General features: G+C 46.3%; 1 protein-coding gene across 8 annotated transcripts in view; it reads right to left on the reverse strand.

Annotated features, from left to right (window-relative positions):
- HUWE1 (HECT, UBA and WWE domain containing E3 ubiquitin protein ligase 1) overlaps positions 1-27,641 on the reverse strand; it is a 153,808-nt gene that overhangs the window by 71,475 nt on the left and 54,692 nt on the right. For all 8 annotated transcript variants that reach the window (XM_084578869.1, XM_084578872.1, XM_084578870.1 and 5 more), the window contains exons 25-36: positions 25,407-25,715; positions 23,177-23,371; positions 20,637-20,879; positions 17,520-17,683; positions 15,654-15,776; positions 14,658-15,012; positions 13,436-13,606; positions 13,160-13,336; positions 6,992-7,084; positions 6,237-6,479; positions 5,871-6,008; positions 3,602-3,732 (exon numbers count right to left, since the gene is read on the reverse strand). In XM_084578869.1, the coding sequence (XP_084434995.1) occupies positions 3,602-3,732; positions 5,871-6,008; positions 6,237-6,479; positions 6,992-7,084; positions 13,160-13,336; positions 13,436-13,606; positions 14,658-15,012; positions 15,654-15,776; positions 17,520-17,683; positions 20,637-20,879; positions 23,177-23,371; positions 25,407-25,715 (2,342 nt within the window). The remainder of the gene's footprint in view (positions 1-3,601; positions 3,733-5,870; positions 6,009-6,236; positions 6,480-6,991; positions 7,085-13,159; positions 13,337-13,435; positions 13,607-14,657; positions 15,013-15,653; positions 15,777-17,519; positions 17,684-20,636; positions 20,880-23,176; positions 23,372-25,406; positions 25,716-27,641) is intronic.

A 27,641-nucleotide genomic window follows, 5' to 3' on the forward strand; every position in this document is an offset into this window, starting at 1 on the left:
AAGATAGCATCGATAGATTTAACTGTTCAGCTGATACTCATGGTCCTCACCGACGCTACCACTTCGTTGCTTTTTTATCGCATCGCTACAGACGACAGGCGAGCCTGACATCGCGCCGTTGCCCGCGTTCATTTTCCGCGGACAATTTCATTTTCTTTTTCTTTTTTTTTTCTTTTTGCAGATTGTCTAAGTAATCGCGTCGCTGCGCTCAAGGGGTGTGAAAGTTCGAGCTTTAGCTTCAGCAAGGGACTCTGCGTGCGGCCCTGCATGCGCTGTACAGCAAAGTAGCAAAGTTTCATTCTGCAACATTAGCCAATTTATTAGGTCATTCCAGTATGCCGCTGTGCTTTAGCCTTAAGGGGAGACGCGGGTCTTAAAACGGTCGAAAATGGTCAAAAAGTCGATTTTGGGAAAAACTCATTTTCGGAAGGTTTATCCTTTCGAGCATCTACAGTAAAATTATTAACGCTGAATTCGGTCGGGAAATGCGATAAAATCGGCTTTCAAAACGCCACGGCAGCGACGAAATGGCCCCGAAAAGAGAGACTTTGTTCGAACTTCCCGCGCGCGCCGCCGGCGTTGCAGCCGGCCGATCGCCGCCATCTTGGGCTTGTTTTGAAGCTGGTTTCTTTGTGCGCAATTTGAGCTATCTCAAAATGGCGTCGCTCAAGCCGAGCGGCGGTTCGGGCCGGTTTCCCGAAGGCCGTTTTCGGGTCGCTGATTGGCTCGCACGCGGCGCGCTTCGCGCGCGCGCCGTTCTGCGCCTCCCATTGGCTGGTGTGACCGTCTACGTCATTTTTTTTTTTCTTTCTCTTGCGTTCGCCGCTGTGGCTGTCGCTTCGTGCGCGTCTGTTTTTGCGCTCATGTTTCTCTACACGCCGTGTTTCCGCCTTGTGCCGGGAGTTTCTCTTTGCGATCGAGATGCCGGGAGACAGTCGATTGAAACCGAGCACGCAACGAGCTTTTGGAAGCCGGAAGAAACGTCCGTGGAACAAAAAGCAGCGGGCAGCGGCCACCAGTGCGTCGCCGGGGCCTGCAGTGCCGGACTCGTTGGATCCGCCGGGTACATCAAGCACGCTGCCCGATGACGACACCGCGGGACCAAGTTGCAGCACGAATCGTATCTCGGATCGTGGTACACTTCATGTTGATGCTGTGTACTATTCGTCGACCGAGCAGGCGCAGCGTGTTGAGCGATCGGTGCAAGCAAAGTCCGTTCTGTCGGAAAAGTCGGCAACCCAGCGCAAGTTTGATCTTCTTGGCGTCAGTGCGGATTACCAGACAGCTGATGCCGGTACCCAATTCGTGATTGTGGACTTGAAGGTTTTGAACAATTTTTTCGCGCAAGCGAAGTGCGGAACCTGCGGCGCAGGAAGTCTGCGTTTGAGCAAGGCAACAGATAATGAGTACGGCCTTGCTGTAAAGCTTCTGCTTGTCTGCGAAAACTGCGATTTCGAACAGAAGCAGTTCTCTTCCCCAAGAATAAGCGAAGCAGTTCTCTTCCCCAACTGTTTGCCTTGGCTCCGGTCCTCACTTTCACCTCAAAAAAAAAAAAAAAAAAAAAAAAAAAAAGTCAGCCCCTAATTTCTCGAAAGTAACCTCTATAATTTCATCACACTTACACATTCGACATTTTTTTTTTAATGTTTCCTTGGATGGAATAAGACACTTTTTGTTTTGTTTTGTAGGGAAACTGATAGGGAACATCTGAGTAACATCCGTTGTCGAAGATTCTTCCCAATATTTTCTGCACTCAGTGTCAAAACTTCAAATGAGTTTTTCTCAGCTTCATGTTTTTTGGTGACATGACTAGCCTTACGGAACTTTTCATTGGGTTTTTGTGGTGCAATTTTAATAAATCTTATACCGTTGAATTCAGAAAGGTTTGAACTGTGGAGCTATGCTATTTTTATATTGCTAAGTTGAACATATCAAATTTATTGAACAATAATGTCAGCTAATTATATTTTCGAATTGTGGGGCATCTACATAATTGAATATTTTTATACTGTGATGTACATCAATGATAATATAAATAGCATAGCTCCACATGGCAGGTCTTTGGCTACAACTACATTTTAATCGGAACGAAAAAATATTGAGGGAAACTGTCCTAACGACCCGTAAGAAATTACCAAATTAGGCTTTGATTATTTCCCAATAACATTAGAACTAATTGAGATAGAGTGAAACTAATTACATTTTTGAAAACAGGAGGAAGAAATACATATACACACCCAATTTCGTTATTATATCTCTAAAAATAAAAATTTTCATTTTAAGACCAGTGTCTCCCCTTAAACTTTGTGCAGGTTTATTAATATTGCAAGACCGTTTTATCGTAATTTTGAGTATCTGTTTGCCTTGAAGGGCACTGCCACAGGCATATGAAGTTGTAAATAAAGCTTCTCCCGCTGGTTCTAGTGGCGGTATATTTAGACTTTGTGGCAAGCTTTTACCAGTATTTGGGGAGAGTACTGTTATATGTTTAGTATATAGCCTTCCTCATAAAGAACAAAGCCTCACAACAATTCCATTTATATTACCATAGCTGCAGTGTAGCAAAAGTTAAAGGTTGTCTCAAAATGCAAATACGTTTTTCTCAGTGCTGTTTCTGGACACTGCACTCCACCTTACTGTGCTTTTTCTCTACATTGTCGCCGAGTGACAATGACACTTACATCACTCTATCGAGATTTTTTCAAATTGCCATTAAAATAATATCGCATGTCAAAAAATTTTGCTGATTTCCTAATGGCATACACTACCTTGCCCATGGGTAATGGTGATAGTTTCAGTTTCAGTTGACATATTCAAAATCCAAAGACAGTTTTGGAAATGGGAAGAGCATGACATTTTTGGTGAGAAATATCACAGTGAGGCTACTGATTGTTCAAGTTATAATATGTGGTCAAACTTCAAATGCCGTTTTCTCAGTTTCATATTTTTGGTCGATCTCTACAGTCTTACGCAGGGTTTTGATAACTTCTTTTTAGTTCACACAAATAACTTTGGTACCATTTTCTTCAGAGAGAAATGAAGTACCCGATGACATTTTTAGTTTTTTAGTTTAGGCAATGGATAAATGTCAATTTGAGATTAGCTTAATGAGTTCGTTTCAAATAATGCAGCCTTTTACTCTCACCATAATATGTGAGAATGACATGCCTTTTTGAGGAAAACGAAGGATGTCATCGGGTATGGGAAGACTTTGGCTATCAATCTATGTAATTAAAAGCAACGAAATGCAATGAGAAAGTTCATTAAAGCTGCGTAAGAAATTCACTAATTATGCTCTGGACTTTGTTAGATAACTTTTGATCTAATACCACCAGCTCAATTATAATTACATTTTTGAAATCACGAGAGAAAACCACATCTGTGTGCAAAGTTTCGCGAGATTCTAGCCATAACTAAAAAAGTTAGTTTTAAGACCCTCGTCCCCCCTTAAGTGTCCTGTACGATGTAAGCGCACGTTAAAAATCCCCAGGTGATCGAAATTACTCAGTAGTCCAATATCACAGATTTCTCGCTCTGAATTTGCAGTATTTGAACTGCATTGCAAAATAAATTATTAGAGAATCGCTCAACCATTACTCACTTAGGGGTGGCTGGAGGCTCTTTAGGCGGACCAGGCAGCACCAGCACAGACTGAGCTGCATCTACCAGCTGCACCAGCAGGTCCACTAGACTCTGTTCTTCCAGCAGGGTGGCACAGGGGAGGCGCATTTCCTGCAACCAGATGATATAGTACTTGCATCAGAGTGGCAATGGCACCAGTTCGCAAGAAACTCTTGCCCAGGTCTTGCTATGCAACGTTCAGTCAATCCAGCATCATTCGAACAGATACCGAAACAGAGACTGCAATCAGCGCCACACAGAGAGATGGCTTTAAGGGGAGATGCTCCTCGAAAACACTTTTTCTTTAATATTGAACGTAAGGTTATGAAACATTGGCCATTTATGGAGTTTTTAATGCTGATTCCAAATATGTTTTTACTTTCTACATATCTTTATTAGTTTTTGTGTAGAAGTGTCTGCAAAAGCACAATATAGGGCCTTTTGTGCACACTTTTTTGATAATGAAATGCATGTTTAGACCAGCTTGCAATAGCTCATTCTGTTGCTTTGGTAATATAGTATGTCGAAAGCTACTTCAAATTTATTCATTTTATCCTATAATTGTAAAAAAAATTCAGGAACACCAATGTGTATATTTTGGGCACCATGTGTCAACATTCTGAATTTTTTTCAAAAAAAGTTGAAGGGATTTTTTATAACCAGGTAAATAACAACATTCTACACACTTTGAAGAGGCTGTGTGCAAAATTTCATCCAAATCTGACTACTGAAAGTACTCAAAACTTGTTGCACAAAACGTAAAAAAGGGTGAAAACTACTAATGGAGAAAATTGCATTTGAAAGTTTCAAACATCTGTATTTTTTCATAAACACAACAAAAGCATTTGAAACTTCTTGCCACTGCTTTCATGGCCGCACCATGAACTTTCTTGCCGATCGCAGCAAAGTTCTTGCGGTGTAATGGGTTCGACAGGTCAAGAATTGCACAAAATCGCGACAGCTGTTCGTGTCCGATGCCAATCGCGCGCGCAGCCACCACCACCTTCACGTTGACGGCGAAGCTGTCGTGAGAGCTTCCACTCCGATAGTCCCGATTTCCACTGGCGCTATCTGCAAGTCCACCGGGCACAACACGGCTCGAGGTGTGCACAGCAGAAAGTACTGATGCTGGGCACTCACTACTTTCACAGTGCAGCTCAAAAAAAGCCGAAAGCCCCTTTCGCTTTTCCACCGGTTCGCGTACCGCAAGGGTACAGGTGCGGCACGTAGGACAAGCAGCACCGCTTACCAGCACCGTAAGCGTGCTAATCTCGCATATCGCAGCACTCGTAGAATATCGATGACCGCATGCTGCCCTATCTTCCTTGAAGAGTCCAATCTTCACCTCCGAGGCGCTCACAAAGTTCACCGCGGCAGCGATCTCGTCCGAGTGCACGTTGGCCTGGTTAGGACTAGCTTGCGTCTCCCGCTGCAGTTTTCCGGTGAGGTTCGCGACGGCGTCCTCAGTACGGGTTCTTCGACCGAGACTTTCGAGCTCGGAAGTTGCGCTTCTGCGTGTCGTTCATCGCGAACTCAACAAATGCTAAAAGGCCGCTAAAAAGAACTAGCAGAGCACGACGTAGCGCGATCCAGACGCAGCACAAAACGAAAGCAGGAGGTAGGCTTCGCCACAGCGTCGTATCAGTCCAGGCCAATGGCGGCCTCTCTAGAGCACCACGTGATTTAAAAGGTCCAGTAGGGACGCTCGAAGCGTGCGCGGAAAACGTTTTTTTTATTATTTGCAGCCGAGATACGAAACTGCGAGAGATGCTATCTACAAGAGAAAGGCTTACTCAACCTCTCGCAGCAAACGGCAATGGCGGGCGACGCGGCGTTCTCGATGTATAGGCGCACGAAAATTGACGATTTGCGCGGAAAATAGCACTTTCTTGAGCCACCGTGGTTGAATAAAATGGACTTTTTACTAACTTCACGATTGAATTTTGCCTTGATCTTTTAGAAAGTTGTAGCTAAATGTTCAAAGATAATTTTACAGGCAAAAACTCAAAACTGAAAAATTACTCGGAAAACTCGCTTTTTCGACGCGCATCTCCCCTTAAGCTAACCTCAACTGTCGATAACCCGCGTTTCAAAGAAGGCCAAAATCATGAACCACTAAAAAGAACTACAATTCAAGCTAGTGAAAATTAACCCCAGTCCTTTGCTTCACAGAGCCCGTAGACTTCAGCGTGCACACGCAAATATGGCAGGACAACATCGCAGTAGTGTTCATTTGGTTCCTCCCTCACCTCAAACAGCAAGGTGAACAGATGAATACGGACGGCAGCCATGTTGGCGACCGGGAGGGTCGCTAGCTGGGATGCCCGTTCCGCCTGGGGCACATCATCCCGCGCCACCTCGAGCAGCGACGTCACCGTGCTCCGCACCTACCGCAAGGCAAAGCACGCAGATGTAACACTCGAATAACGCTCCCCACCTTGGTGACAAATCCCTTTCCTTTATAGTTAAAAGGGTCAAATCACATGCTATACTACTAAGGTTTTCTAGTTCAAACTAAGGTTATCCATTCATCTGCTCAGAGCAGCAAATAGGGTTAATCTCTCGGCTGGAACTCCACCTAGCAGGAACAGCCAACCCCCTTCTTGTGAACACACCTCTTGGAGCAGACTAGCAAGCATCGTGTCGCGCCAGGCTACCCCATTGCGCGCAACTACGGCCCCGAGGAGGTCGCAGACACGGTAGACAGTCTCGGGCAGTGCATCCAGCAGCCGCAGGCAGCCCGGCAGCATGTTCTCCGTGAAGCTGTCCATCACTTCCGGGTCGGCCGGTTCCTCTTCCGGCTGGACCTTTTCATCATCCTCCTCCTCGTCACGCATCACCTTCTCGCCTTCTTTGCCCTGGAACAGGGATGAAGACCACCGAAAATGTCACAAGAGCCTCCATGCATTTTCCTTTCTAGGCAAACAATGAAATACACACAGGAAAGGTTGTCACCAGTGCTCTTTGTACCAACGAGAAAGTAACAGAGGGAAGAAAGACACCAGAGTTTACTTGATTATAATTTGATTATAACAGGAAAATATGCACCATGTTCGCATAGAAGCAATGACCAATTAGCAAATGATGTGACCCTACATGCTTGTCAACAGGGGAAGGTTCCTACAATGAGTGGCCTTTGTTAAAGTAGGCCGTTCTGCAGTTCTGAACACAAGCATGCATGTAAGCAATCCACCAGTCCACTACAGACTACAAAGTGGCACCAATTTACAGCAAAGCAGTTGCGTTCACAACAACACAGTCACAAAAAAGACCCAGAACACATACGAGCTATGCTGGCTAACGAACACCGTGCCAAGGTGACACAGCACAGATAGATGATGGCAGTCAATGTAGGAAAACTGGCCCCAACCTGGCCTCCAGCTATGTTTTCCCCCAGGGACATGGCGATGGCCCGCATCATCTGATCTTCTTCAGACATCTCCAGGTCAGAACCGGGAAGGTCCTGAAATCGAGAGAACGCAACTTTCAAGTCCCCTCCCCCAACTTGCAGTTGGCACAAACCCAGAGGCACGTCACCCACCAATTTGGCTACCTATGCCTTGACGATCAGTGACATTAGGTTGAAATATTCTGAGTCATCGAGACTTCTGTGCCACCACATCTAGCACGCTTAAAGTCCGCAACTTGCATGTTTAACATACCAATGAGAGACGCCGTAGTGGAGGACTCCGGAAAAGTTTCGATCCCCTGCGGTTCTTTACCAGTTAACAGGCAAGTTGTGTGACGTCACGAGACCGCATGACACGGCCGAGCTGGCAGACACTGCTAACTCAGGCGATCGTAGGCGTGCGAATATGGAAATTTTCAAATATCCATCAAATACGAATGTGGAAAGAAAAAATGCCTTCGAATATCGAACATCTGATTAGTGAAAAAGAGAGTTTATTATAGAGCACTTTTCGTCTTGTTCATAATCACGGTTCACATGCTATTTGCAAATTACATCAAACTAAAATTCCCCAGAAGCGTATACCCTAAATTTTATACAAAACTCCACATACCAGTTTGCTGTGCGGTAAGAAGCTGCATGTAACCAAATGAAGCTGTCATACTGATGCTGAATACAGAAAACTCTCGTTAATTCTGCCTTCAAGAGACCAAGAAAAAATGTTCGAATTAACCGAAAGCTACAATTTTCACCATTATTGATACAAACCACCATTCATGACTAAGGTGTCAAAAACGCAGTATGTACAACACCCCCTGAAATGGCACAACTGGGTTCGTGGAGCTGTTTCCAAGCTTCCATCCCTAAGAAAGCCGAGGACAAGGCTGGTGGACGCTGGTAGCCGTCCTTTTCTGGCTGTCATTTTAAAACCAGCCTTAGCCTTTTAGCCATTAGGCTATCTGTTGCATTCCCCTCTCCTCTAAAAATGGAAGGGACTCCGCCCCCACCAATCGGCCATATGCCTTCGAACACCAACGGAGCAAGACGAGAGTGAATACTTTAATATCTCGCCAATCATTCGATTATAGGACCTTAAACAGTCCACTAATGCTTAAGAGGGGACCCTGGTCTTAAGACAATATTTTTTATTTACTGGTAGATTTTGATGAAAGTTGTACCATTTATGCAGCTTTTTGTGCTGATTTCAAATATGCACATTAATTTTATGTAAGCCAATTAGTTCTGAGATATTGAGCACTTTATGTTCTTTGTTTGGAGGTGAGCTGTCAATAAAACTACAGGAGTTATAATAAAAACTGACATATCAAATCAACTTAGAACACACAGAGAATGCAAAAATCAAGATTGAATGTCCTGTTTCCATTTTAACCAAAGTTGCAGCTTGTCAAAGTTCAGAGACCAAAAAGCCACCTTGACACTCCAGAAAACATGAAATTTTTAAAACCTTTCCTCATTAAGCAACATGGTAGGAGAGCTATTGGGTACCACTTCCCGCAAAATGAAAATTACCGTCAGTGAGCAAAGCCCAATGGCGTCGTAGAAAGCAAAACGAAGGGTAACTGCATTGCAGTGCCATTGTAGATGCAACATTTATTTCAATTTCTTGCATGATGAAGTGACCACGATGGCCTAAATCTTTTGTCGACGATGCGTATGCATACCTGCCAACACAGCAAGATCAAAAATCAGGAGATTTTATTCAGAACATGAAGGGGGGGGGGGGGGGGGGGGGGGCAGCGTTAACTTTTCATGTAGTGCCAGAAGAGTCCTTTCGCAGGGCTTTTGCGGTGGCAGATTTAGCGAGCTTCAAAAATTCATCAGAATAGTTTTGTTCAAAGCATGGCTGAGACTGCTTGTGGCCCTTCACCAACAGCAATTGTTCGAGCGTTGTGTTGCACATCGATGAACGGAATTCAGTTCTTGTTTTCCTCACTGAGCTAAAAATCCTCTCGCACTGTGCATTGCTGTGTGGTATTACAAGAAAATCAAGTACCACCTTTGCAACTCGGCCAAACAGGAGTTTTCCATCACTGTTTTGCATTTTACCGACTTTTGCCCACTGGACATCACACCTTTCTTCCTTCAGAATATGCTCCGGAAGATTGTACGCCTGCAGCACAGCAAACTCAGCTTCCAGGGAATCCAACGCATCTTCAGCAGTCTCACTGCAGTCGTGAGGCAGCAGCTGGGGGAAGCTTTGAACAAAAAAACCAAGACTTGAGAAAGATGCTTCAGAAATAAGATTCAGGTTGGCAACTTCAGCATGCTTCGCAGCTTGGTTCTCAAAAGGAAATTTGTGCCTGATGTAGTCGCACGCAGTGCTGAAATAACTGCGCACAGAAGCAAAAAATTCTGTATTATCATTTAAATTAAGTTTCTCGACCAACGCTGTGGTGCGACTTCCGATGACCAGGTCATTGTCTCCTTTCTGGCAGCTAATATCTTGATGTAGAACATCAAGCGGAGAAGCAGCAGCCTTTACAGCTGTCGGCAGCACAAACCTTGCCAAAAGCTCTGTGAGGAGCTGCAGTAAAACAGGCCGCAGAATATGTATTTGTGGTGCCTGCGACTGCAGCTGGCAGTTAGCTTTCTCAAAAAGCGGGACCACACTATTCAAAAAATATTCAAAAGCCAAGTTGATGTCACATGTCAAAAAATGGAGCAGTCTTTCTTCGCGAGATAAAGCAGCTTCTCTTGCAGTTTCAGACATAACTTTGGCTTTTTTTGCAGGTAGAACATCTTTCTTCTCTGTTATTGCTTTACGCTTGTGACTCACACCATCGGGATTTTCACCTCCTGTTGATGTGGGCCTTCGAGGAATATGATAAGAATCTAAGAAGGATGGGCATCACTTTTTTGTTTTTACCTCATTCAAGAAAAAGCTGACCAGAGGTTTCCATTGGTCAAGCATTCTAGTGAGGCACTTGCCTAAAGACAACCAACGAGTTGGCACATGTTTCAAAATTTTTCGCACCTCCGTATTGTGCATGTCTTGAAATTCTGAAAGTTTGTCTTTGCGTTTGGCACTTTTCTCCAAGTAATAAAATACATCAACGAGGACCTCGTCGAACTTCACTGGCAAGCACGCTGCTCCTTTCTCAGCAGCCAGATTAATCGGATGACACGGGCAGCCAACAACAACTAAGTTTTCTTGAGCTTCCTTTAAGACTGCAGCGACGCCGTTTTTTTTCCCTAACATAACGTTTGCATTGTCGGCGCAAAACGCAATGCAGTTGGATACAGGCACGTCAACATTTTTCAATGCCTCCAACACGAAGTTACCTATTTTTCGTCCAGTTGCCTCCCCATGAAGTTCTTGAAGGCTCATTAGCCTACTGTCGATCTTCGAGCATTCTTCTACGTAGTAGGTCACTACAATCGGGTATATCTGTGCAGCACTGTCATTGCTACCGTCCACAGCAACAGCAAAAGCACGATGTTCCACGATTGCAGTCGCCTTGGTGCGTCCGCATCCATACCACTTTGCTTCCTCAGACCGCGGAAACATTTTTCGTAAAAGAGGCCCAACATGGTCGCTGACACTTAGCGGCAGGTTATGTTCGATTAGGAAACCTGTAAAAAAGCACTCCGCACATATCACACTTTTGTCGCAGTCCTTTTGCAGAAAGTTTGCTATGTTCCCTTGCTGGTCAGTGGCGCGAACGTTGCTCACATGCTTCGCTGTGGAAACGTGATGTTTCAAGTCACCTTTGCCGCCGTGACACACACTGACGTCGCATCCACACGTTGTGCAAAATGCGAAATGTTCGCCTTTTCTTGACGTCACAAAACAAGGAAAGTCAGAAGTATACGATCTCAAAAACTTCTGCAAATATTTCTTTTTCGGCTTTGAGAGCGCCATGATGTCGCGAACAACACAAGGATGTCGATCGTCACACAGTGGACCGCAGACACGCTAAGCCTACACACAGCAAGCGACAGCAACGGTGCACACAAGGGAAGGCCTGAGAAAACATGTGCAGCCAAACGGCACCACTGGCTTTAGCTTTGATTTGGCTTCGGCTCGCTGCTAGCCAATGATGCTGATGGCGTTGCTGCTGCCGTTAACTTTGATGGGGGCATTACGACGCGGCTGCAGATTCTGCGCCGAGATTTTTGCAAAAATGATTTCCGCGCGGGCTGAGGCAACTTTTCAGGAGATTTAGGCTAGTGATCGTACAATCGGAAGGTGCAGTGAAAAATCGGGAGTCCCCCGACTGAATCAGGAGAGTTGGCAGGTATGCGTATGTTATTATCCTGGATAGCCTCGAGTGTGGAAAATGAAATGAAAAAAAAAAAAAAAAAAAAGTAATGACTTTCGTCTATTAATTTTACTTTTGTCAACACTCAATCATCATCACGGCCACTTCTCAGTGCTTCGAGAATTAGCATACATAAGGACAGGTGTATTTATGTTGCTTGTAAGCCTCTGACTATAGTTGCTGCTCTAACGAAATGGTGTTCGAACACAGACACCAGTAGTATTAACAAAAGCCATTCCTGTATTCCTGTGAACTAACATTTCGCAATCACTTTGCCCCATGAGAAGCCTAGAGGATTTAGCAGCCTGCACTCACAGTCTGTCAGAATGATGCATTCAAGGTCCAGTTAAACTTCAAATAGATTTACATCGATCTACATCGGCTTACAAAACCATCAATTTACATCGTAACAATAAAATTTTATAGTGAAATCCAGCCTCCCAGCAAACCAAAACTCTCCCAGGACAAACTAAGGGTCACTCACAGGAAATACCTTTTTCTTTTTTTCTTTTTTTTTTTTTTTTTTTGGGGGGGGGGGGGGGGGGGTGAAAGCATTGAAAGCAGTCTATTAACTTCAGCTCCTTTCTTTTTCCTTCCGATCAGCAACAGCGCTATGTGTGGTTCAAAGCCAACTGGGAATGCACTGTATCTTGCTCGTACCGTGATTTCGCGAGCCACCTCAGCAAGTGGATTGTGCCAAACTCCTCACTAAAGATTGGGATGAGACGTACATCGAGTTTGGTTTTGCTGTCCTCCCCACCACCACCTCCATCATGACTAAGCACTCTATTATCACTGCTGACTCGTCGGAGGGTGGTACGGAAAAAAAGAATGTCCGTCGGTCGTGGTGGTGCAGTTAAACCTCGATATAATGAAGTCGGTAAAACCCACGGTTTACTTCGTAAAACTAAAATTTCACAATTCTGAAAATTTTCTCTGCCCACGCAGACAACCCTCTACAACATTTTACTGCACATTCGGAAGGAAAGCCTTTAATTGTGGCGGAAGGGGACATAATGTGTGCAATAGAAACAATGCATCCGTTTAGTTTTGGTTTCACTACCATCATTGCCCTTTTATACGAAAAGCCTCTGATCCCGCCTAGCTTTCTTCACATTGGTGACGGCGCCCTCCATCCCCAATGAACTGAGACCCAGTTCACAATGATTGTTGCTTTGCACCACAAGCGTGAGCGTGCAGCGTCCGAGTTGGAAGTGAGGTTGCCAGGCGGATAGGTGTGGCTACCTTTCCAGTTTGCAGCCCCTTTGAGCACAAGTGCCACGCTGCATTTGGCAGCCGTTTCAGACAAGATTTGTGACCGACTGCGCCATAGAGCTGTGTCTGGTCTTGCTGGCTGCGCATGCCACCTAGTTAACTCCCCAGACACCAGGCTCGCAAACCTCACAGCAGGTGACACGCTCCACCGCCACCCGCATTTAAAATCAGCCATGCGTGCTCTTCACCTGCTTTCTGGGTGGCTTCCACGTTCACATTCATGTACACGCGCGTTCCGGTGCGTGGTTTGGTACATGCCCTGATCATCGTCCCTTCTAGCTCGCGTTACCATTTTGCATCAGGACTCGTTTAGAACCAACCACAAAATTTCCCTTAATTGAAAGTGCGATAAAATTTGCTTCATTTTACCGCGGCTAAAAATGTACAATGTTCTAAGAACACGAAGTTGTGATGACGGACTTCATTACGTCCAGAATTTCGTTGCCCCGAAGTTCGTTACATCAGGTTTAACTGTACCTACCCTCGAGACAGGCCCTGCAAGTGTGGGGCAGAATAAGAAGAGAGGATACGTGGAGCAGATAAAAGATAGTAGCACTGGGTGCCCGCTCACCGCAAGGGGCTGCCCTGCTGCCCCCGAAGGTGAGCCTGCGCCCCCCGGGGCAATGGCAGATACACTCGGTGCCAGGGGTGCTGGGTGGCTGAGCAGGTAGTCCGTGGCCTGCTCCAGGGAAGCCGAGTGTGCCAGGGCTTCGGTGGCCAGTTCCCGGCAGAATCCCATGTCCATCAGCTGCAAGCCACACAGCAATCAGCCAAACGTCAACAAGTTCCGATGAAATAACTCTAAAACCATCTTTTTCCAACGCTCGCCCATGGCCCAACAACCCACCTGTTGCAGGTGGTCCTGGTTGATGTCCTCGTGAGATGGTGCACCCAAGGCCCCTCTGGAGCTGCGGCCACTGCCGTGCAACAGTGGACCCTCCACTGCTCCTCCCGAAGAGGCCGCGGCCCCTGTGACAGATGCTGCTGAGGCTGCCTCCTTCTCCTTGGCCAGCTTTTCCTGTCACCCAAGGATGGACAAGTAAAGAGTTTACAGCAACAATCGCCCTCAAGAACTTTAGGCGAAAGCATCGTTCCACATTTTAAGCCACTTATCCTCGCACATCCCTCAGAGGAAGAAGCTTCTGGAGGCAAGCTCTAGGCTCAATTCACACAAAGCACATCAGCGAACCCTTACCCGGCTTTTTTGTCTTGCTGCATCATGTAACAATGTAATGTACTAGACTCCTGCAACTCTCGGGTGGCTCCGTGGAATGACTATGCCTGCAGAAAACATTTGTGACCTACGTTCTAACGAAAGTAACCACTTTCTGAGAGCTAAGTTTGGACACTAAGAAAAAATGTACAGCCATATGAAATTTTATTGCATTCAATATGAAAGAAAATTGAGGGGTCTTAAAATTTCCTTTATTTCTGAATTAAATGTAACCAAATGCAGTTTTCTAAGTTTTTTGCGCTGATTTCAATTTTCTGATATGACGATTAATTTCAAAAACGAACAATCAAAAGAAAAGAAAACTGATCAGAAAACTATTACCATACAGCCGCGCCTGCTGTACTGGATCACACTCGCGCATACACTGATCACAGCAGAAGATCGCGCTGTGCTAAAACTCCCTATTATCAACATAGAGACGAAATATAGTGAGCGGCAAAAATAGTGATTTGTATTGCTGATTTTTCGCAGAAAAGTTTTTATCAAGTTCATCGATTTTCTGGACTGTTCAATTATTTGCACCATTTCCCAGGTCCTGCCAAGTCCGAAAAAAAAAAAGGCCAACAAATGTACTGACCAAGAGAATGAATAAATCTATACATATGGAGCTGGGCAGCAGACTTCACTTTCAACGTCTGCAAGCATCACTTTCAGAGAGTTTATTTCATTTTTTTTTTCCAAGTTTTTGGACCCTTAGACCCCTGTACCCACCAAGATAACCTTTGTGAAATCATCTTGTGACAAATTTCCGCTTGGGCTTTAATACCAGTGCTATGCCAATAAAAAATGAAGCCAACTGAAATCTGAACTGCTAGAAGGCCAGGGAACTGCTCACCCGTATGAGCCCCTCGCCCCGCAGCAGGTGACAGAGGATGGCCAGCATGGACTCTGACATGCGATCCCCATACACCTTCAGGGGCTTGCGGTCCCACAGCTGCATGATGGCGTCGAAGGCCCGCTTATGCGTGTGTATCAGGTAGAGGACCGGGCTGAAAGCCGGCACCCCGGGAGCTGCCGACCTGGCGGGCAGGGTGTGGGGTGACTCGAGCACCATTCGTGGGTTCACCATCTTCTCGAGGAGCATGAGCCAGGCGTCAAGAAACTCGCCAGTACCCTCCGGCAGCTCGGGGCTCTCCAGCCCTTCCTCCAGGTGCACCTTGCCACCGCACGTCAATGCCCACCGGAACGTCCTGGTTGGGTTTGGTTAAAGGTGGGTTAAAGGCGGCAGAACGAGGAGCGCGGGCACAAATTAGCGGAGGTTTAGCACCACGTGGTATTCAGAGAAAACTTCACAACATGGTTAAGCTTGGTAGAACCAGACATGGCTTCAATCTGTGGTGCTCCTTGGTTTTAGGCGGCCTTGGATGGCGCGATGTTATGTCACACGACCACCACAGAATGAGTAAACGAGGCTGCGCCTTCACCACTTTCTAAAGGAGCACTCAAAAACAAAGAGATTGCAGAGTCACAAACACAAAACAGCTCAACAGAAACACATAACCAATACAAAATGGCCAACTGGTGCAAGTAGATTCAAACACATTTACTTTGCTAAACCGTGGCAGAACGTACCAAGCTCGGGCTTAGTGGTAGCCTGTTCTAAGAAAGCCAAGCTAGGAACAGGCTCAAATATAAGAACCCTAATATATCACATGCAAGCGTACAAGGTTATGACTGCCGCAAGTAAACAAGGTTTGTCGCACACATCCCCTACAGGAAACACAGTCAAACTCTGAACATTCACACGCACTGACCATTCGAGCACGAAGGGACCTAATAACTTCACGTTAATGAGCTTCAGTCGTGCCAGCTTGACGGAAACAGCACTCACTCAAAGAAGGCGTCCTGTCCACCCGAGGAGAGGAAACGCTGCAGCATCAGGTGATAGGGGTACTTGCGCTCGTCGAACAGCATTGGCGACGTGAAGCCCACCGAGCAGATGTAGAACGTCAACCTGGAGAGAAGGCACATCCTCGAGTTAGTGTGAAGTGCACTTTCTGAAGCGGCCTCAGGTCAAAACCCGGCCGAAGCCAAGTCAGTTATGAACACAAGACAATGATGGGGAGAAAAAAAAAGAAACAGTGCGGCCACGTTTTCTGCAAGGATGCACAATGGGTAGGCTTGTGAAAATGCTCAAATGATTATGGATACAGAACTACGCTGATATGTTCCCATTTATTACGATTTCCCATTTCTTACGCTCAAAATCACGGGCACTAAAACATTTCCCATAAGGCTACATTATTTCTCTCTCAGTCAATGTTTCCTGATAATACAACTTCCTGGTTACATTCAGATTTCTACAAACCGTGGTTGTGTAATACATTTTGCAATCAATCGGACATGTGCTAACGAGCGCTCGAGACACGAAAAACTGATCACCGGCGCCATAGCTGCTTTCTTGCAGTCCCTAGATGCAAAGGGTGAACATCAAATAAAGCCAACAAACCAACATACGAGGTGCCCCTTCCTGTGGAAGCATGACTTTAGGAGAAATGCAGTGGTTTGTTTGCAGTGCCTTAGGGGCATAAAGAGGAACTACATTATAACTACAACTATTCGCTAGCATACGAGCGGGCTGCATCTGGGGAATGCAGCAAGAGCAAAAACATGGCTACTGTAAGCAATCGCAATGGCTTCTCCACATGACACTGGTGCAAGGGGGTGAAGCATCCGGAAACCAGGGAAGCGGTCCCAGCTCATCACTGCCTTCTACGAACCGTATTTGTTATTACGTTTCTTCCACATTTAGGACAACGCAAAGAAGGACTGAATTCTGCGAGAGCCTAAGAAAGGAGCGGTGCATACCTGACGTTTATAAATGCTAATGTGCTTTTATTCAGCGGAAGCCTCGATTCTAAATGCCTTTGTACTTCATTCGGCAGTTAAGTTTTTCCAAATCAGGCAGTTCGGATCATACGTTTCTCCTGCATTTTTTAAAAAGCATATCAAGGCATTACTGTATTTCAGTCGCATAGCTTTGGTTTCTTATTTCTCAAATTCACATCATCTCGCAGCTGAAATCGGGCATGCACATTGGCCAGCGGCACAGTTTCAGACTCTGCTTGGCGCATCACTGGACTTATTTTTGTTTTGGTACAATGCTACACTGATCTAACGCCTCCAAACATAGCCCCAGCTTGCATCCATGTGCTTCTCCCACTAAGCTGAAGCTGCATGCTGGTCCCGCACTGTTCACACTCCGTCTGAAGCATTTTCGAAACGCAATGGGGCCGTTTGTAACCAGACATTATTGCTACTACGTCACATTGCGAAAGGTGTTGCAGAGGCTTTTATGATTCTGGAGAAATTCTCTGACATTCCTGACTGTGTGCCCAAAGAAAACCATTCGAAGAACCCGGGAAAAACTCTCCCACTTGAGTCTCATCTAAAATGCAGACAACCATCATACAGGTGTTTGCGCACCCCCATTTATATCACCCACTGTGACACCGGAGAGGGGTCAAAAGATCAAAACATTGGCACGTTTTACATTGTGCACTTCAGCCAGGGAACTCCACAAATTCATATCACAACAAAATTCAGGTTAGTTGTGCTTATATCACCAACAGTCTACTGTATTTGCATAAGCCACGCAATTCGCTTATTTTTGTTTGTTTTGTTTTTTGCCATTTTCCAGCTCTCTCCAGGTGCATTAGTTTACTAGTAACACATGAACAGAGCCAGCCTTGCAAACCTGAATTTTGGCATCGGGGATGTTAGGGGCGGCTCCCAAGACAAGCCATTGGCCAGTAGCCGGGTCAGTGCAGAAGCCACTGCCCGTGCCGACGGAGATGGAGCTGTGGGTGATGGTGGTACCTGCTGGCCACGTCGCTGCCGCATTGGGGAGCCAACGCAGAGCTGGAACAGAGCACACACCACGCATGAGAACAGGCACCACATCAGAGCATGAAATACACAAGAAACAGATACAACTTTATAAAGAGCCCATGAAAAGCTATTTACGACAACTGGAAAACGCACACGAGCGGTAGTTATCCCATCAATCGGCACCGCAACGCAAACATTTTTAAACAGCTACCTTTATTAGCCCTGAAGGTGTGGGCAACCGAAAATGACGCTTCACCTCTGCCTCAGCCCACGGCAGCGCGGAAGAAAAAAAAGTAGACAAGTCACGATGGCACTCCATCACGCCTTGTCGTGCCCGTGTAAATTGGGAGCACCCAATAACCAGGAGCGGCGGGAATTTGTCACCTCAATATGTTGCGAGCATTCACCAGGAACACTTTAAAAATTAGTTCTAAAATATACGCTCCATTCAAAGCTCCCAAATTTGACTCGAATACAGTGAAAGCTCGTTAATTCACAACTCGTTAATTCGAAATTTTGGATAATTCGAAATAGTCATCGTGGTCCGGTCCGCAGTGCATAGAAGTCTATGCGCGTAACAGCTCGTTAATTCACTCAAAAATTGGCGCCGCCACCCATAATTCGAACTGCGCGCCGCCAAGCGGCGCTGTTAAAAACCATCGTTGGAAGCTTTCACGGCAGAACGATAGATGGCACAACCATCGGGGCGCCGCTAGGGTGCTGGAACAAGTACTAAACAGTCTTTCCTGCCGCGACTCCTTCGAGGAACGACGTTTTAGTGTTATCGACCACGGTTTCGTGTTGCATTTCGTGAGCCCTCGTTTTGCACGCCGCTTGTTGTGAGCTTGTGTCCGCGAGATGTGTTCGCGTGGGAAATACTGTGCCAAGACGGTGAAGGAGAAAGTGGCTATTTTATGCGAGGTGGATGAACGGAAGGCCAGCAAAGTGGAAATCGCGAAAAAGCACGAGATTCCACCAAGCACGTTGTCGACGTACGTCCGAAATAGGAAGGCCATCGAGGATGCCTATGAAGCCGAAGATTTCGCCAGCAACAGAAAAAGGCTTCGGTTAGCCAAGTATCCGGAAATTGAGACCGCTGTGATCACGTGGGTGAAAGAAATGAGAAGCGCTGACATTCCACTGAGCGGCCCAATTATCATGGCGAAGGCGGCCGATTTCGCCCTGCGCTTGAATGTGGAAGATTTTGTCGCCTCCGAAGGATGGTTTCACCGCTTTAGAGACAGACATAATCTTGTCTTCCGGGTGTTGTCTGGAGAAGCCAAAGAAGTGGATGCAGAAACTTGTGCCACGTGGCGAAGCGGTGCTCTGCAGCAGTACTTAGAAAGCTACTCGGCACATGATATATTCAATGCTGATGAGACGGCTTTGTTTTATAAGCTCCAGCCCGACAGAACAGTAACATTTAAAGGGGACAGCTGCGCTGGCGGCAAGCGAAGCAAAGAGCGGATTACTGTTCTGGTCGCCGCTAATATGACCGGGACGAAGAAGGTCCCTCTTTTTGTTGTCGGCAAGGCACATAAGCCTAGATGTTTCAAGAACATTAGGACGCTGCCGACGGAATACTCCGCCAACAGCAAGGCGTGGATGACGGGCGAATTGCTTAAAAAATGGCTCTTGAAATTCGATCGGAGGATGGAGCTAGGGAAGCGTCAAGTTCTCCTCATTGTGGATAACTGCTCGGCACACAAAGTCGACGCCGAGCTGAAAGCCACAAGGCTCGTCTTTTTGCCCGCCAACACGACTGCGGCCTTGCAGCCGATGGATCAGGGGGTGATCAGAAACATCAAATGTTTCTATAGGCGCCACATGATCGAGCGCATGACTTTGTGCACTGGAAACCAGAAGACCAGCACCATCACATTGCTCACAGCAATGCACATGTTGGTGCGTGCATGGGAGCAGGTCACGCCGTCCACAATTGCAAACTGCTTCCACCACTGTGGCTTTGCTGCCGGAAGTATGAAAGGAAGTGGCGACGATGGGAGTCCGGAGCCTCTGCCTGCGGCTGTGCGTGCTGTGCTGCAGGACGTCAGTTTTGATGATTACGTTGGAGTAGACAGCGATGCAGCAGTGTGCGGTGCCCTAAGTGATGAGGACATTGTCGCTGAAATTGTTGGGGAGCAGTCTGTCCCAGAAGAAGCAGAAGACGAGGACGACGACGAGGAGCAAGAGCCCGTGCGTCCATCCGCGGCAGAAGTTATGGGAGCGCTGAATGTCGCGCGCCTTTTCTTCAGCTTTGAAGAGGGGGAAGAAGACTCCCTGCGTCGCATTCGCATGCTAGAAGACCGAGTGAGTACGGTAGCCCTCAGAGAGAAGAAGCAGAAGATGATAACAGACTTTTTTGCTAAATAAATGTTTTTCGTGCCCTCCGGGCATCAAACGCCTTCATTTTTGCTCACTTTCATTAGTTCGAATTTTGGTTAATTCGAACTGGCCTGGCGGCCCCGTGGAATTTGAATTAACGAGCTTTTACTGTACTTGTAAGGACTACCTCTATAGATGTTTTGCAATAGAATATTGCAGCAAGTAGCGTTTTAATGGTCTTGCATGTTTGGAAAACTGTACAATGGCGCAGAGAGAACAACACAACCACTGCGGTAAGAACTAAAAAAAAACTCAAGGTGACACCTAAATGGAAGAACGCTGGCCCATCTTGACAATTGCATCATGATCCAGAGCTGTAAAAGTGTTTCTAACATCAATTCAGCTGACACAGACATTTAAGGTTCACTTCAATACAGGAGTTTCTCTAAAGGTACTGACGCTGACCACTTCACGCATGTCACAAGTACAACCACACATGATCTTCCATGGCATTCACTGGTGGACACACAAACAGTAAGAAGTCTCCCCTTTTTTTCCAGCTCAACTCCCCTTTCAAATATCTCCATCACTCCCGTCCCATGTTGCATGTCACAATGAAAGCGACCACAGACCAATAACAAGTGGGACAGGGGCCTACCTTGACAAGGAGGCCAAAGAGCTCGGCAAGCGCTCGTCCCAGTCGCGATGCCCCCGTCAGCAGGGGCTTGATCTGCTTGACTGCCGCTTGTGAGCGGGCCTTGCTGCTCTTTCCGTCGACCGAGGTGGCTGACGCCGCCCCACCGGGACTGTCTGCAATACCTACGTCCACCTCCATGCCGTTCTGTGGTGGCGAGTCATCCAGTGCCGTCCCCGAAGAGCTAGTTGCTGCTTCAGGCATGTTCTGCGAAAAAGAAGGGAGACAGGTCCATCAGGAAGTGCAGTGACCGAACCAGCAGTCAGTGTTGAAGATGAGGTGAACAGAAAAAGCTGCAGGAATGATGGATAAGGCGTTGGAAGGCAATATTAGCAAAAACAATTTAATTTCATCGCCCTCATTTCACCCTCATTTTTCGCATTCATGAATGGATATATATATCCTGACTCGAACAGTGCAAACTACAGTAAAACCTCGTTATAACGAACAGTTAAAAATCGGAAAATAGTTCACTCTATCCATAATTCGTAATATAAGATTTCATCGAAAATACATGCAAGAGCAGCAAAATTCAATCAGAGGAGAAGGCACAGCAACTCTGAGGGTGTCTACTTGGGTCACGTCCACTTATTTACGTGCAAAAAACTGCGTTATCGCGGCCTGCTTTTTGTGTTGATCGTGTTCCATATCACGCCCTGTTCCTTAGTTTGCAAACACTCAACAAGGGCAAACCCACTGCTCTCAATAGCACTGCAGTGGCGGCGCAGTAAATCCAATGCAGCAAGCGCTTCTTGTGAAGTTGGAATGTTCTCATCGTCTGCAGGGTCAGCCTGAGCTTCGTCCGAGTTTGTTCAGAAACTTCCACAGCGATTTCGACGTCCGTCAGTACAGCCGTGGTAGCCGTGATGTCGTCGCCGCCTACAAAGTCCTCTACAGTCATTGTTGCGGGCATATCGCCAACAAAACGCGAAAAATCGTTCCAGGCTCATTGAGCTCGCGGAGCTCTGCTTCTGCTTCGTCGGGATCGTCCCCATCGTCATTTGATGCACGGGCCTCTGCTGAAACATAACCTACATGCCGAAAGCAGTTGGCAATCGTTTCGCCTTTCAAGCTGTCCCATGCCGCTTTAATGCTCCCAGCAAGTCGACCAAGTCCTGCTTCACGAAAAGAGTGTCGATCAGTCTCCTCTTGTAAACTGCCTTGAAGGCCCTGATTTTATCTTGAGCTTGGTCTTTAACGTCAGTGCTGCTCTTTTTTTCATGTTCACCGCCATCACAGCACTACCAACACCCGCACACCACACTCAACACGACGACCGACGCAGCCTCCGCCGCAACGCTACGACGGCTACGCCGCAACGCCACGCCGCTGCTAACACTAAAACCAAAAGAACGCGAAAGACTCAAAAACCAAAAAGGCAAAAGCAACATTCGATAGCGCCACTGCCGCCACTGCTGAAACGGCGCTGTCAGCGATTGTGAGATGCAAACGATTTCTCATGAGGTGATCTCGGAGGCCATAGATTTTTTTGGTTGTCAACTCCTAATGCCGTTGTGGCATCTGTGGCGCTGTCAGCGCCTGCGAGGTAGTCCTGAACGTTTGCTGCGCTGCACAACACACATGTAGTGCAACGAAGCCTGCCTCCTGCGTCGCGAAATTCGTAATGTCCGTATTATGCCGAACCGCGTTCGCTATGGGAAGTTAAAAATACATGTGTTTGACAAAAATATTTAGGAAGAGTTCGATATATTCAATAATTCGTTATATGCGTGTTCGTAATATCGAGGTTTGACTGTATATGAAGCATCAATAAATCTCAAACATAAGACTTTGGATTCACAGAAATTAAAATTTTTTAATCAGATTCACTTTTCACTTACTTCTGACAGCCCCTGTACAATTGCAGAGAACTATCGTTGAAATAAACCCATTCATGCTAGTCCTGAAGCCATTTCTGCCAGGTGCTTGTACACGTGGCTTAATTTATAGTTTCACAAAAGCAAGTGAAGCAGTTCATCCATGCAACAAGCCCTTCCTTACCCATCGCAATGCAAAAATCAAACGCCCAGACAAGTATAGTGACGAGCAAACTATGCCTTACTTAAAACATAGACAAGAAATATCTCTGGTCCTCCAACCACAAGATTTCTGGTTTTGGATTTGTTTAACCAACCAGGTACCATCACAACGGGCTTACTAATGAACAATGCACACAGAAGAAAATGCAGTTTCTATCAAAATACAAGAGATCTTTATTGAGCAGACTATGCAATTTCTCCATCTCTGTCTTTGTTAGCTGCACGACTGCACTAAGCTGTAATAGTGCTATCAACAGACCTATGAATGGGCAGACCTCAATGAAGCCCAGCAATAAAGGATACATGCACTTTGGCCAAGCAATACTGCTTTACGCAGCGATTTTTCGCTTCTGGTGTTCTGTATTACAATGCATTCAGTTGCCACAGAGCCAAGGTGGCAATGCAGTCATTGCTGGCATGTTGCATGTTATTGTCGACGCAACTGTACTCGACAATCCATCGCACCTGCAGTGTGCCCTGCAGCCTCTGGAGCTGGTGGCGGCCAAAGGGGCAGCCCGGCGGGAGGGCAGAGTCATTGCAGAGTGCCAGCAGGACAGTGCTCTCCCAGACGAGCGACGTGTAGAGGCGCGAGAGGCCCCGCAGGACTCCCAGGCCTAGCTCAGAGCCCCAGTGGCTCATGGAGATGGACCGGATCTCACTCTGCACGTGTGACCACACCACATCCCGACACAAGCACGTCATCAGACACAGTGCAACTCCTTAACAACGAGCACGGCACTTCAGGAGCCACCAACACCACGTGAAGAACAAGGGGCTCAATTTTGCCTCTGTACCACACAAAACTACAGTAAAGCTCATTAATTCGACTCTCGTTAATTCAGAAATTCAGATAATTCGACCTTCATGTCTGGTCCCCACAATTATATATAGGAGTATTGGACAAAATACTTGTTAATTCCGACGGATTTGACCGCACATCAGATAATTCGAACTTCAGGCAGCTACCGAGGCTTGAAACCGAAAACAAAGCGAACACGGCACAAAAGCGCCACCCAAACGCAGCATCACCATAGACATTAATTAATCAACTTATGGCTGGATGGGCGCTTTTCCTTGTTTTTTCATGTGTCGATGTTATTTGCGGCGCCATTTTGTCGTCTTGTTGCTCTCCCTGCGCTACATCCTTGCACGCTGTTCTATCGGGGACCATTGGATTTCGTACTGCTCACTTATCGGTCTTAATTAATGGTGCTTTTCTGCTGCGCACCAGTGTCACCGCACTCTCAGTCGATGGCAATACCAGCGAAACAGCTGAAGTGTTATGAGGCCAAAGACTTGGCAAAGTGGAGATTTTTCAGGCCCTTAAAGACAAGAAGCCCTCTTACTCTCCCAACAAGAAGCCATGAAGAAACAGGCCGTTGTGTTATTAGAATTTTGTTCGGCACTGCAGACAAAAAAATAGTATCTGCGCGGGTTTCTGCGGGAAAGAAGACAAACATCCTCGATTTTGTTGTGCAATGAAGGTATGTCGATGGAAGTCATGCATTTATTGTGTTTTTGTCCTCCCAATAATTCAGACATAATTTATGGTCCCTAGAAATCCTAATTAACGAGCTTTTACTATACAACACATCCGCGTACATTCCACCTAAGCGCGACAATTTCGCAGCGACAGCATCAGGCACTGCCCACACAAAAGTGCAATGCAACCAATAGCTGCACTGTTAACGACTAAGCGAGTGTGCAAGACACAGCAGTGGCTGAGATGACTGCAGCGCTTTCAAGAGCCACTCCGTAAACCACAGGGTCAGAAGCAGAGGGCTTTGCATGAACACTACCAGGCCTTTTCTCCCGTCATAACAGACTCCTCACAATGATAAACGCACCCCAGTACAAGTGCCTGGGTACACAGCTGTGACCTCACTCATTAATGACTGAAAGCCTTGGCTGCACATCTGGATTTATTTATTTCAAAATACTGCGGGCCAATATTTTGGCCCACGCAGGAGACGGGAGATTCAGAAGCTGCACGCCATTCCCGCAAAAGAAAAAATTTCGCTACGGTTATGCAGTGACTTGACAACTGCATGTGCAAGTTCAGATGCAATACTTTAGTAGTACTCTCGTAATAATACTCTTGCATTTCTCAATTTCCTAAATTTGCCTGTCTCCTTTTCCCTGCCAAGCACCATTCTGTGAGGCCGTAGTTTTTTGGAAAACAATTTAATCTAAACAGCCTAGCTTTCATACCGAATCCAATACAAATGGTGTACCCAAGAGAGACTATAATACGAATCAAATAGTGAATATACATACAAATCGAATATTCATACATAAAATATCCCCACAAAATACTAATGCAAAGCGGCAAAACAATAATGGCAACAGTTAGCTAGTGAAAGACAACAAATGATCTCCAATGGGAGCATTTACCGTTTCACCGGCATTTTATATAAGGCATAGCAAAATTACCCTTTACAGTAAAAGCTCGTTAGTTTCTCGAGACGGGAGGAAAAAGTTCGAATTATCAAATGGCCTAGAAAAAACTGACAAGATCCATTTGCATTACGGTAAATGTAAGGTATTTATTCCCCGTAACGAACCCACTCGTATAATGAATTAACCCAACCCCAACTTTTGCCAAAGCAGCTGAAGGAAAAAAAAAAAAAGAAAGGCATCAGACGTTAGCGCATCGGGCCTCCCGCTGGCCCGAGACTCAATTCAGCACGCCCACCTGGCCCGTACGGCAGACGTGGACAAACATGACGATGTAGGCATGAGTGGCCGCCATGGCATGCAGGAGAGGCGACTGCTGCTGCGTTGTCGATGCAGCCACGCCGCCCTCGCCCCCTTCAGAACCACTGGCTGCTGCAGCAGCACCACCTGATGCGCTTGCAGAGGCCGCCAGGGCCCCCAGCAGTTCCTCGAGGAGCACCGACCCACCAGGGGGATCCAGTGGCTTGTGCAGGGGTTCCAGGCTGGCCAGCACAGCACCCAGGTGGGTCAGGCCCTGCTGCAGCACCTGAGCCTCATGCGCAAGGTTCTGCAAAGCGGAGCGGGAGAGAGCACGGAAAGTTCAAGCCGGAAGGCTTACACAAGAGGGTCTATAATTGAAACAAAGGCAGTAAGAAACAGGTACACATGCAACTTGAAAACGAACATTGCTATACCCACGCACATTCCAAAGTACAATAATGAAACTTCAGGATACATTACAATTCTACTGCCTCGTTTTTTACGAGAACGCAAAAAATAAGCACGCCAACATATTTCCCTGGAATTTCCAAGGCTTCCTTGTGGCTCTCGCAATCGCTAAATAAAAGGATTGTCCTAAACGTCAAGCGATGGCTACCTGTCTGCCTGCACAGATGTTTGCGAAAAGTATGCATTGGTGAGGCGATAGTGGATACAAAGTAGGCTGAACATGTGCCTTGCCCCTGTACTTACATGCTTTTCCTACACGAGCGATTTAATCCTGCACACTTTCGACTATTGGAACCTCCACACTTATTTTGTAAGCATCATTGTACATGCAAACAAATAACAAAAACAAAAGCCTTGAGCCAACACCTGCAACTGCATCTCATAACAATGCTGCCCATGCACAGCCTCTCCCGCCTAGTTTCATGTTTGTGCCTTTGAGCATACATACTCATGTCCTGTAATGATAGAACCACAGAAAGTTCACTAATGCTGTTCGAATATTCGGAAGCTTCAAATATACATAGAAGCGAATAATACATGCTTCAATTTGGGTGTCGAAGCAAATAGCGGTATTCTAAATCTCATTTTCGAAGTATTTCGAAGCTCCAGAATTTGGAAAAATAAACTTTTAGAGGAAGCAATTCAAAGTCTTACGGTCGCTCTGACACTGCGGCCTCTTTAATGTCAACACCCGTTGCGCAAATAGCGTGGCAGCTGCACTCAAAACTCTGCCTTCAACGGCTGCACCGTTTGGCACGTCGCCCAGAAGCACATGTCATGGGCACTCTTTCCATGAGCACATGTCATGGGGCAAAGCAGAGATGTGAAAGCGAGCATGCCACGATGGAAGGCCCTAAAAGACTAAGATGACGGAAAAGATAATATGCAACTACCACAATACAATGACTAAGGCGGGCGCTACTTTGGCACTGGCTCTCGCAGCTATAATTTTGCGGGAAACAAAGTTCGAAGCAGGCAACAGCTTGACCTTCACATCCCTCGGTGGTTGACATTAGAAGAGAGAATAAACGCCACTTATTGTAGGCAGCATGATAAGCTGGCACCACGAACTCTTTTGAAGTGGGTACACATTCTTTGTTATGAAGAAGACCATTGTTTTCTTTCGCTTAAGGTCGTGTATGAACGTGTCTTTTTCATGTAGTTAAGCACACGTACTCGCCTCAGAATACAATTTAAACCTGTTCTCAGAGGATAAGTGCACTTTATGCATTTGCACAACGGCACATGTGACTGCATTAGAGAATGCAGACGTCTCCAGGAGGCACCCTATCCTGGTGCCTTGTGCTGGTCCATGAAGACGGGGCACACCCCTACCCGGAGGAGCACTGTACGGAGCTATTCTAGTACACTAGACACTTTATTTGCCCACACACCCGTAAGTACTATAATATTTAAGTCCCACAATCATGCGATTCGTAAATGAAATGCAAGTGCTTTATTGATCAAATTGCTCTTCTCTATGCCGATCAATTTACTGTTCGGTTCTGGACTAAACCCATTTGATAGAAACTATTCTTGCTGTTACTCTTTTTTTTTATTAATTGCCACGGTCAGCCCTGCCTTCAATAACAGTGTGCGCTACGTTGCTGTCACTCATGGTGCCACAAGTCAACTCTACCAAAATAAGTGAACCCAGAGACACTGCTACAAATTATCATCCAAGAAACATTTCATTACATTGCCTCCAAATAGCACATTTACACGGTCACACAAAAACCCTCCACATCACAGTAGGCAAAGCGCA

Source organism: Amblyomma maculatum, chromosome 9 (assembly GCF_055883805.1).
Source record: "Amblyomma maculatum isolate TAMU_Amacu chromosome 9, ASM5588380v1, whole genome shotgun sequence".
NCBI lineage: Eukaryota > Metazoa > Arthropoda > Arachnida > Ixodida > Ixodidae > Amblyomma > Amblyomma maculatum.